We start from the raw sequence: 12,539 nt of genomic DNA on the forward strand, positions 1-12,539 counted from the left end.
TCGTGAGTTTTAAAGATCAAAGGCATGTATATTCTTTCGTTTTTGCATCAATCTTGTCATAGTAATTATTTTGGTGTATATTGTATGAAAATCATGTGTATGTTATGCAAAAGTTTGAGCAAAAATGTTTAAAATGATTTTGGATCAAAATTTTGGATCTCAAAAACTGAGTCTGCTGTCTTTTCGAATATTGGGAATTTTCAGTCGATTTTATGGAAAACTTTAAAACATATAAAACGTATAACTTTTTGATACTTTCGATTTGACAGTAAATTTGTAATTTTTGGACAAGAAACGAGTGAGTTATGATCATTTTTGTAGGACTGCTCAAGCTTTGAAATTTCTGTGTCATAAAATCCTTCACCTTCTGTTGTTTTAAATACTGAGAATTTTCGGTCGATTTTATGGAAAAACTTTCAACATATAAAACGTATAACGTTTTGATACCTTTGATTTGACAGTAAATTCGTAAGTTGAATAAGTAATTAGTGAGTTATGATCGTTTTCGTGGGACTCATCAAACTGCGATTGTATTAAAATGCGTTCTTGATGTGTGCTTGAAGCCCTCGACATTTTTAAGTATGTTCGACGTGCAAAGAAAAATATTTTATGTTTTTGAGTTATGCTAAATATTTGTGACCAATTATGAACGGGTTTGGAAGTAGATGAACGTGGCCGAGGACCTCTCCACCCCGGTAAAGTATGACCGGATTTTGATCAGGATTGGAATGCGGTAAAGTATGACCAGGGACCAATCCACTCGATAAAGTATGACTGGGGATATTATGTATGTGGCAGTGGACATCCCTGCCAGCCCAGTATTGTGGTTTAGTCTGATCAGGCGCATTTATGTTACGGGTCACTTGCTTTGGAACATATCTCTACGCAAAATGATAATGTTTATGTATGTCCAAGTATGTACGATGCAAGTATGTTTATGTAAAGTTTTACGATATGATGGCACGTCTATGTTTATGTAAGTACGTTCATGTTCAAATATGTACGTCCTACTTTAAAATGCATGTTATTTTATTATGTATTACATGTTATTCTAAGTTTATACATGTTGAGTCTTTACACTCACTAGACTTGATCGATGCAGGTGAGGACGAGTACGAGGAGACGAGAGGTGGGGATCAGTGAGTTGGCTCGGACTGCGGGGAGGCTAAACTCGATGACCGCTTACGTTTTAAGAAATTTTTATGCACGTATCAAATACTCTTATTTTCACGAGATTACTTTACGATGTTTAAACAAGTGCTTTTGCAAACTTTGATTGTAGTTTTTTATTTCAAATATTTTAGGCGAGCTGATTATTTTTATCGCAATTTGAAAGTTTATTATTTATTTAAGATAATTTTTATTTTTCTGCAAATTTTAAAGTAGTTAAAAAACACGGTACGTCACAATTAATACACCAATCAACATGTCCCAATGCACACATATCCTGATTATACGTGTTTTAAAAGATATGTGTACTCAAAATTAAAAATACGAAGAGTTAATAATCATAAGTCACTACAAAAAAAATTTCTGAAAATCGTCGCTAATGAAATTCGCTAGAAATCCATTCTCCAACCGACGATACATCCAATTTCTATCGTTATCCATTTTATCCTACAAAAGAATAAATAAGATGTATTTTACTTAATCGCTATCATTTACTCATTAATTAAAAAAATTAATATACGAACTCCTTAGTTCTCATTCAGCAACATAAGTAGACAGATTTAATAATTTTAATGTTGACAATTAATTGAACACTTAAATTATTATAATATTTTAATAACAAACATGTAATATATATTATTTAATTTCTAAATAACATGCAATAAAAAAATTAAATTATGTACAAATCTACAATAAACTTATAATCTGACCGTAGAAGACGCCGGAGCACTGTGCACCCGAAAAAAAACAGTTGGAAAACAACATGCACAAGAAGCTAACAAAATTCATGATCTTAACCAAAACTAAAAAAGTTACCAAGGATTGAAGTTTAAAAACTTGCCCCAACTCGAAACTAAAATCGTCTAAGAGAGAAAAATTTATCACAGAAAGAAAGCAGTGCAGAGAAAATTGGAGGGAGGAATGGCAAATTTATAGACAATTTGCAACGGTTTTGCTTAAACTATCGCTATAATTTGAGACGGTTTTACAACCGTTGCCAATCTTGCGACAGTTCCATTGCCTTTAAAATCTTCGATAGATCGGCGACAGTTTTAAAATCGACGATAATGGCGAAGGTTTTCTTAAAACCATCGCAAATTGTCTTTAAATTTGCCATTCTTCACTCCATTTATATCTCCACCACTTTTAAAAAAATCAGCTCTAAACAAAACCACACCAGAACCAAGGATCGAAACCTTCTAATCATTACCAGGAAAAACTGTTTGCTGAAGTTTGGTTTCGGCCTTCCGAAACATCGTCTTCCAGCCATCATTCAATCCCTACTCTGTTAGGACAATGCGGGTGTGTTTTCCTTAGCTATTGTGCACCCGTCACAATTGTCGTTTGGAGTTGGGACCATGGCAACAAAAATTTTTCGACCTTTCTAACTATATCATGAGGTTACAATCGCATATACAGAATACCATACAGTTCCGCGTAAAGAATATATTTACCTGTTAATCTAGCACAACCTGATGAGAAAACAATGACTGGTGGGGCCTGCATCCAAAAACAAAAATTAAAAAAAAAACCAATGAAGAAAACATAAAATAAAGAGGGAAGAACAAAAAATCAGCGCAGAAGGAAAGCTCCTTATCAATTTAAAATTGGACGTAAATAAATTTTGTAATATCCTTAATTAACATTAATATTACTCGCTCATGCAGAGGACATACTTATGCAAAATAAATGAGGGGGCCAGAGTAAAGTGTTCTTAGATAACATTTCAGTATTCAAAATATTTACACACGTACAAAAAGAAAAATAGATTAAATTTACTACAGCTGAGATAGTAAAGTATTAAAATTCAAAGAATACTTAGAATATACAATGACCCAACCCCCACATTATATTCCACGCTTTTTCCATAGAGCCAGATAGTATGATTTTTGGCATGTTGCCAGCATTGCACATGATCCTTGTGCATATAGCTCTGTTATTAACATTATTATCATATTAACCCACCTTTCTTTCTCCATTTGGGCATGTAAATAAAGAAAAGAAATGAATTGCAAAGAAAAAGACACAAGACACTTCGGTTTTAAGTTGTGGACATTGTTAAGATTTAAGTTAAAATCCTGTGTAAAAAGCAGATAATTCTTTCAAACATAATATAAAAGGATACTGCGTATGTCATAAAATTCTGTCCCCGCATCAATGGCCTTGAAAAAGGCAATTTGGAAATGAACACAAAATTTTGCTTAAACCGTCGCACCAATAATTAATTAATGTTAGTGTTCAAATCAGCAAAAGCATGCATCATATTATTGTTGTGATAAAGATAAGATAATACTGAAAATCCTGAATTTCTGGCAAATTGACGTGATGAAGAAACAAATACATTTATAGTTCATATACAATACGATATAGAATAAAAAATATTTGAAGAAAATTGCATGTAACAAACAAGTTACAGGGGAAAAGCAAGTTTGAGCATTTTTTGTTGGGTTTATAGCTGCTAATGCATTTTTCCCCTCGAACATTTGTGTGATCAGTAAATGCAGTGATTCAGTTATATTCATATATCTGCTATGAATCCATTTCTCTTCATCTCCCACCAGCAGTCCCGTCGAAGGAGCTCGAAAATTCGGAATTCTTCACCATTCTCCCGGTGCTGTTGGAACTGGAGCTATATTCACGGGTATTCCCATTGTAAAAATCAGAAGACAAGGTTTCATTATCTTTCCACTGCTGCAACACTTGTGGGAGGCTCATTTCGAAGTCGATCCCGAAATTTTCCCTCTCGTCCGGAACAGGCTGCCATTGCTCCACCAAAGGCGAGAGCACGTTCACCGCGTGACTCATGTCGGGCCGTTGGTATGACTCTCGAGCCGTGCAGTGTCCAGCGAGCTCCGCCACCTTCCAGATGCTTTCTTGATCTTCTTCATCGATGGTTGATTGGAGGATTGGATCGAGAGCATTTTTTATGGCACCTTTGTCGGGGAGGAGGCGCCTGAACCATGTCACGAGTTGGCTTTCGTCCTCGGGCAGTGAGTCGTCTAAAGCTTTCCTGCCGGTGATCATTTCCATCAGCACCACTCCGAAGGCAAATACATCGACTTTTGTGGTCACTCTACCAGTGGCTGTATGGTAAGAATTCAATAATGACCATTAAATTGCACGATATTATTTACACATGTATAGCATATAAGTAGGACCAAGGATTTGTGGATCTAGTTTCAATTTTTAAAAAAATTAAAACATATTTTGAATCATCCTCTAAAAACATTACATTGGTATAACTTCACCTCAAAAAGTAGCTCTGATGAAAAATTGTCCAATTCCATATATATAATTCCCAGAAAATTAATTCATCCGATATGACACATCTAACACCTTATCTCCCAAGTTCTTAAATACGGGCATACGACGCTGGTTTGTGTTAGAGTAGGTGCCCAACGAGCCAACATGTGAATTGAGTTTTATTGACTCTTATGTAAAAACAATCTCTATTTTAATAATATTTTACGACTTTATCGCAACGTAAGATCATGAAACTCATTAAAAAGTGTACCTTATATTCTAAACAGATTCCTAGTCGAATCAACAACCTAAAATAAGGATAAGGTTTCTTGATTTTGAAACTAGCATTTGTGATGTAAACGTCATGTTTCATTGGTAAAGGAATGGAGATGTTCATTCATACAGAAAGGTGGTCATTTGATGATGCACTGAACAACCCTCCCTCAGGTTGTCTAATTGGTTATCACTTATCGAGAGAATAGTATGCGGTTATAGTTGTACAACATTATTTCTTTGACCCGGGACAACATGAAGGCTCTGCGTACTAGAACTTCACTTTGACTAATTTATCGACTCTATTGAGGGTCATCAGGTGATGAGGTTGGGTGTAGTGTCGAAATACCCATAGCCAATGCATTGTAGTTAGGGATTCATTGTTTGCCTACAGGGGAAGATATCATATGCGATTTTATGAGTGAATAGTGCAAGGAATATTTAGCCAAAGTAAGACATGCATTTTTGAAAGATGTTTCCTCAGTTGCACATACAATGTCACTGGTATTATTCAAAGATATATCACATCTTTATCGAATTCATTTGCAACTCTCGATATGCAAATTATTGTAGATTTGATAGAGATATATGAGTTGAAGGGATCATGGGTTGATGCTATTAGAAGCTCTTACCATGATCCTATCGGTGCAGTCAAACTTAATTTCTGACATTCTTGATCTCGGGTTGATGAAAATAATGATGCTAATTGGTAAGCCCGAATAAGAAAAAAATATTATTATGAATCACATGAAGTTGTGAACCCACAATTAACCTTATCCTTGAACCATTGAAGGTCGCACAATTATTTGATTACGTGTTCCCGTTGAGATATTCAAGTTCAAGGACTTGAATTACTGTAGTTTGATGTTGATCAAATAGATTTTTTATAAAAAATTTTATAAGTTGATTCCATATGATAAGATATGAAAGTTATCTTAACAGCTGAGAAGATTGGAACTGCCTGTTTTAGTGAAAGAGTTCGCAAAACTGGTAGCTAAAAAAATGGATCAGTGAAAAATTTTGTCCTTTGAAATTTTCGTTTTTTATTAGATTAATGAGAATTGTACATTGGACATATCGACGATGTCTAATCCTTGATCGTGGTTATAATGAGTTCACAATTATTTATTTAGTAAATTTATAATCTACTGATTAAAAGTATTAATATTAGTAGAAGTGACTACTAAGTGCAAAATTATAATGAAATATTCTAGAAGAGTCTAGAATATATTAATTAATTAATTAATTGTGTGATTAAATAAAAGTTATTTAATTTAAAGCATATATGATAGATTTTAAATACATATATGATAGATTTTAAACAATGGAAAAATAGTGTCCTCATTCAAGTAGGATTCCTGATTTGATCGGAAGACAAAACATATAAATATTTTATCAAGGATTATATGAAATAAGATAATTTTTGCACATTTTCCTCCTTCCAAAATTTCGGTCACCACAAAAAAATTTTTAAAAAATTTTTGCCACTTCCACCGCCTCATCGTTGTCGGATTTCTGAAATCGTGACGATCTAATCTGGACGTAAATTTTGTTTAAATATCTAATACAATCTATACGAGTAATCCAGTTTCTGATCATGGATCTTATTTGACGATCGAAGAAAGAGGAAGATCCGTTTGTGTGGATTTACAAGAAGGAACAACACCGCTAATCATGGACTGGTTTTGTGTCCAGCAATAAATATGCAAAAGTAAACAGATCTAAACATTCAATGAATGTTTTAAATTATACGAGTGCTGCCCAAATTGTTCGGGCATCAGTGCTGCCCGCACCCTTTTTCTACATTTCTCGAACTATTCGATATATGATGGGATTCACTGAATTATGACCATCCCTTTGGAGATTTGCGCTTGAAACTGCGGCAATTTTGAACTAAGTTCAGACAAAGACAGTTGATAAAATTTCATATGAGATATGGATGGAAAAACCACCCAAATATTTTTCTTAAGAATATGAGGATGCTCTACTTATGTGAGCAGACAGTGAGAGAAAAATTAGATAGTAGAGCCAATTTATGGGATATCCAACATCTAGTTGAAGAAACACAAGCTCTTGGGAGATTTGAAAGTATCTCAAGACCACCTAAGAGGATGAGTCTGCTTCTCGAAGAAGGCCAAGATGAGCTCATTACTTGATGTGATCCAAGAAGCTTCAAAGAAGCATTGTCTGATGCATCCAAATGGCTTGAAACCATACAGTCCGAGATGGACTCCATATACTCGGACCAAGTATGGTCTTTAGTAGATCCACCTGAAGGAATTGTTCTCAGAGGAAGAAAATTGATTTACAAAAAGAAACTTGGGGTTGATGAGAATGTAATGAATGACCTTCAAAGCAAGATTAGTAGCAAAAGGATATATTCAAAAGCAAGGTATTAACTATGAGGAAAAGGATTAGTAGCAAAAAAATATACTAACAAAACTGTCAGCTGCCAAAAATGGATCATTGGAAAATTGTCTTTCGAAATTTTCAATTTTTACATATGAAGGATAATTGTAGGCTCGACACATTGGCGTTGTCTGATCATCGATCAGGGTTATAATGAGTTCACAATTATTTATTTAGTAAATTTAGAATCGACTGATTAGCTAATAAATAATTGTGAACTGATAAAACTTTAATGGAAAATTCAAATCAAATCTTATAAGACTTTCGATCATTGTGTTTTGGGCAACCACACATGATAAAATAGATTATTTTTGCCACTTGACTTTAAAATTGTAGAAAATGAAACATACCAGCATATTCAGGAGCAAGATAGCCAAAAGTTCCCGCTAAACGAGTGTCGAGTGAATATTTACCATCAGGGGTGGATTTCACCAATCCAAAATCAGAAACCTTGGCCCTCATGTCGTCCCCAAGAAGAACGTTTGATGGCTTCAAGTCTCTATGAATAAAGCTCTGTTTGGCTAAGCTATGCAAGTACTCAACCCCTCTAGCTACATCCAATGCAATAGTTACCCTCTGATTCAAGGTAAGTGGAGGGCTTTTAAGTTCTTTCCATTCGAACAAGTGTTGCCCCAAACACCCTTGAGGCATGTACTCGTAAACGAGAAGCCTCTCATTGCCATTGTCACAAAATCCATGAAGCGAAACTAAATTCTTGTGTCTAACCTTTGTGAGGACCTCAATTTCAGCCTTAAACTCGCTTATACCTTTATCGTTTATCAGAGAGGACTCCATTCTCTTCACTGCTATTCTTGTGCCATCATGGAGTTGTCCTTTATAAACAATGCCGAATCCTCCCTTTCCTATTATGTTGTCTTTTCCGAAATTATCAGTCACTTCGCGAAGAATGTCGATCGGGATGATGATATTTCCACCATCATATATTTGATAATCATTCTTCTCACCGTTGTTACGGATGAGCGTTCCACTTGTACTGTTACAAAAACTTCTCTCTTTTTCCTTTTCCTTATCGAATTTGTAGTTCATCTGTTTTATGTTTGTCCCAGTTTCACTCCTTTTATCAACCCATTTGTATCTGTTGGTTTGCATTTTTGAGTAACGTCTATATATCACAAAACCCAGAGCAGAAATTACAATCACAAGGAAAATGATAGGAACAATGATCATCCATGGAGATACAGTAGATGTAGAAGATTTTACCCCATTAGTTGCACTAGAGGAATCAATATTTTCTCCATTGTTGGATGATGAAGTTCCACCCTGAGAGTTACTCGGTAAATCTTTCCCAATATATATGTTACCGGATGCTTTTATGGTCACAGATGAAGAGAATGACGGTATTTGCCCAGAGAGATTGTTGTTTGAGACATCAAGACTCCGGAGCTGCTTTAAACTCGTCAAGCTCACGGGTATGGTTCCATCAAGATTATTATCATTTAAAAGTAAAGTTTTCAACTCAGTTAATTCGGAGAAGGCCGGTGATATGGTTCCTGTCAAATTCTGCTTCGCAAAATTGATTATAACAACAGTTCCTTTAGCATCACATGAAACGAACTTCCAATTCTGACATGGATCATTTCCAAGCCATGATTCTGCAAGTGTCATAGGATAGCCGAATGCACCTGCAACTTCAAGTAATATAGTAACCTGAGGATCACAAGGGCCTGGTGTTGGGCTACAAAAACTGTTTGTAGTTCCAATATTAGCCTGAACACCTCGCGGAAAACTAGGAACTGGCCCTTGGAATTTGTTGTTCTGCAAACTAACTTCTTGGAGCTTTGGAAGCTTTGTTAACGAATCAGGAATCACACCAGTTAGAAGATTATCGCGGAGCTGGAGATCAGACAGTTCTGTACAGGCGGAAAGATCAGGTATCGGGCCTGAAAATTTATTGACATGAAGCCAAACCTCAGCCAGTTGTGTCATTGTTCCAAGAACATCAATTTTTCCGAAAAATCCCATCATCTGATTATTAAGCCACAGATTTTGCATCCCTGATTTCGCAAATGAAGAGGGAAGAGATCCCGACATGTTGTTATACGAGAGCCTGAGGCTCTGTAAATTCGGCAGGGATGTGAAAATGTCTGGGATTTCTCCCACAAGATTAGCTTTGCTTGCTTGGAAACTGACAAGAGTGGTGGAATCTTCGAGAGTATCAGGTATTCTCCAGGGAGGAAGATTTGAATTGTTATTGACGCTAAAAGTCTGCAAACTTGTTAATCCTGACAAGAATCCTTGAGGGATGGAATCAAAATTATTGTCGTCAAGATTGACTTCTTGAATGGAATCGAGGTTGGATAAAGGTGGCAAGGGGCCGGAGAACAGGTTTCTTTGCAAGCTGAGGGATTTGAGGCTAGAAAGCTTGTTTAAATCTGATGGGATCATCCCAGAAAGTGATTTTGATGACAAATTGATTGAGCTAACCTTCCCTGATGAATCGCAAAAGACACCCTGCCATTTGCAGTAGTTGGAACCCGTCCAACCTTGCGGGGTTGGGCTGATTGATTTGGCGAAATTGGGCATTACTTGTGCATCATCGGCGAAGACGTGGCCGATGGTGGCGGTGATTGATGTTAAGATAAATAATAATTTATACGGGAATTTGTGTTTCTCTTTAGGCATTGTGGCGGCGTACGGGTGGTTGCTTTTCTTCCCTTCCCCCACTCTCTATCTCTGCAGAATATGAGAGAGGAAGAGATATTGGAGGCAAGAACTACAGAATTGTAGAAGGAAACCGTTATTGGCAGTTGATTATTGACCAAAGAAAATATGATTTTGTACTGTCTATCGCCAATGTAAAATTACATAACAACCCTTTAAAATAAATATATACTAGATTGGGCTTTTTGGCCATCAATTTTAAAAAATATTTCTTCAAGAAGCTTTTGTTATAATCTCCAAATATTTTTTATTCAATATTCAGGCGTGCGCAATTCATTCCTCTCAACCCAACTGCATCTTTAGTTTAAGCTCTTGACAGAGACCCATCTCGAAAAGACATAAGAATCTAATGTAATTGCTTACACTAATCCGATATTCTTGAATGTCAATTTAATTTCTTCTCTCAATACTTACGAGTTTATTGTTGGGGTACCGTTTTATCTCATCCAAGACGCATAAAAAATTCTAAATTTTTAGTTTCGTAGCATGTCAATTGAATTTCTTCTCTCAATACTTATGAGTTTATTGTTGAGATACCGTTTTCTCTCACCCAAGACGTAATAAAAATTTAAATTTTTTCGAAACTTTCCTCGGACCTCGTATGTATTTAAAAATTCATAGGCTGTTTAGAATTGTTTACATTTGCGTATATTACGCTGGACTCCAAATCAGTCCAGGATTAGCGGAGTTGGCTCTTCTTGTAAATCCCTTACGAACATATCTCCGCCTTTGATCGTCAAATTAGGTTTACGATCAGAAACTCTATTCTTTGTTTGAATTGCACTAAAAATCACAAAAAATTTGTGTGTTGAGAGTAGGACACCCGAATTTCTGAGATTTGGACTCCGTACAGCGGCGCTAAGAACAACTCTTGGCCGAAATTTTTTGGTGAAAATTTGAAGTGGCCGAGAGGGTTGGTTATTGGAGAGAGGAGGAATATTTTTGTTGTCTTTTTGTGTTATGTTTAATCTTTATGTGTTATCAACATTTGATAGCATATTTATTAAATAATCACATTCTATGTTACTAGTATTTCTAATTTTTGTATCATTTGGACTCTTAATTTTCATTAATTAAAAATCTCATATTATTAATATATCAAATATTAATCAACTGTTGATAATGCATTACACGTATATAATTTAGATACACATCTTTATAACTTCATATAAAGTACATACAAATATTAATATATCTACACATACACATTTAATATATGCATAGACATATTAATTAAAATTAAATGATCATTATTTAATTTTCTTTAATTAAATTATAATTTAATTAATTGTAGACCTCTCGAGAATATTTTATGAGAATTTTGTTCATATTAGTAGCCACAACTATTAGTACTATTATTTAAAAAGTAAATTCCAAATTCACTAAATAAATGATTGTGAACTAATTATAACCCTGATCGATGATAAGATAGAACAGATGTACAAGGCTAAAAATCTTGTTCATATAATGAAAATTAAAATTTTCGAAAATCAAAATTTTCACCGTACATATTTGGCAGTTAACAGTTTAGTGATCAAAGAAAATATGATTTTGTACGATCTATCGCCAACGTAAAATTACATGACAACCATGTTAACTAAATACATACTAGATTGAGCTTTTTGGCCACAAATTTTAAAAAATAATTCATCAAGAAGCTTTTGTTATCATCTCCAAATATTTTTGTATCAATATTCAGGCGCAATTCCTTCCTCTCAACCCAACTGCATCTTTCGTTTAAGCTCTTGACAGAGACCCATCTCGATAATAACTAAGAATCTAATTTCATTGTTTACACTAATCCAATATTCTTCAATGTCAATTTAATTTCTTCTCTCAATACTTACGAGTTTATTGTTGGGGTACCGTTTTATCTCATACAAGACGTATAAAAAATTTTAAATTTTTAGTTTCGTCGCATGTCATTTGAATCTCTTCTCTCAATACTTATGATTTTATTGTTGAGATACCGTTTTCTGTCATCCAAGACGTAGTAAAAATTTAAAATTTTTAGTTTCGACACTCGAAACTTTCCTTGGAACTCGTATGTATTTAAAAATTCATAGGCTGTTTACAATTGTTTACATTTGCGTATATTACGCTGGACTCCAAATCAGTCCGGGATTAGCGGAGTTGGCTCTTCTTGTAAATCCCTTTCGAACATATCTTCGCCTTTGATCGTCAAATTAGGTCCACGATCAGAGACTCTATTCTTTGTTTGAATTGCACTAGAAATCACAAACAATTTGTGAGTTGAGATTAGGACACCCGAATGTCTGAGATTTGGATTCCGTACAGCGGCGCTAAGAGTCTTGGCCGAAAATTTTTGGTGAAATTTGAAGTGGCCGAGAGGTTTGGTTTTTGCAGAGAGGAGGAATATTTTTGTTGTGTTTTTGTGTTATGTTTAATCTTATGTATTATCAACATTTGATAACATATTTATTAAATAACCACATTCTATGTTACTAGTATTTCTAATTTTTGTATCATTAGGACTCTTAATTTTCATTAATTAAAAAAATCATATTATTACTATATCATATATTAATCCGCTTTTGATAATGCATTACACATATATATTTTATATACACATATATATTTTATATACACATCTTTATATCTTCATATAAAGTACATATAAATATTAATATATCTACACATGCACATTTAGTATATGCATAGACATATTAATTAAAATTAAATGACCATTATTTAATTTTCTTTAATTAACTTATCATTTAATTAATTCTAGACCTCTCTAG

At 34.5% G+C, this 12,539-nt stretch overlaps 1 protein-coding gene across 1 annotated transcript; it reads right to left on the reverse strand.

The window, feature by feature from the left end:
• Positions 1-3,478: 3,478 nt before the first annotated feature.
• Positions 3,479-9,791, reverse strand: LOC140991101 (receptor-like kinase TMK4). The gene is made up of 2 exons (XM_073461022.1): positions 7,446-9,791; positions 3,479-4,253 (listed from the first exon to the last, which is right to left on the reverse strand). Exons 1-2 carry the CDS (start codon positions 9,736-9,738, stop codon positions 3,718-3,720), a joined length of 2,829 nt encoding a protein of 942 aa, XP_073317123.1. The 5' UTR covers positions 9,739-9,791; the 3' UTR covers positions 3,479-3,717.
• Positions 9,792-12,539: the final 2,748 nt, after the last annotated feature.

Source organism: Primulina huaijiensis, chromosome 13 (genome assembly GCF_012295235.1).
Source record: "Primulina huaijiensis isolate GDHJ02 chromosome 13, ASM1229523v2, whole genome shotgun sequence".
NCBI lineage: Eukaryota > Viridiplantae > Streptophyta > Magnoliopsida > Lamiales > Gesneriaceae > Primulina > Primulina huaijiensis.

Bases quoted from the DNA above. Each gene is read 5' to 3' on its own strand.
- LOC140991101 (XM_073461022.1), bottom strand. From the start codon at position 9,738: ATGCCTAAAGAGAAACACAAATTCCCGTATAAATTATTATTTATCTTA. The intron at 4,254-7,445 runs GTATGTTTCATT...CTTACCATACAG, and splicing joins TCTTGCTCCTGAATATGCTG to CCACTGGTAGAGTGACCACA.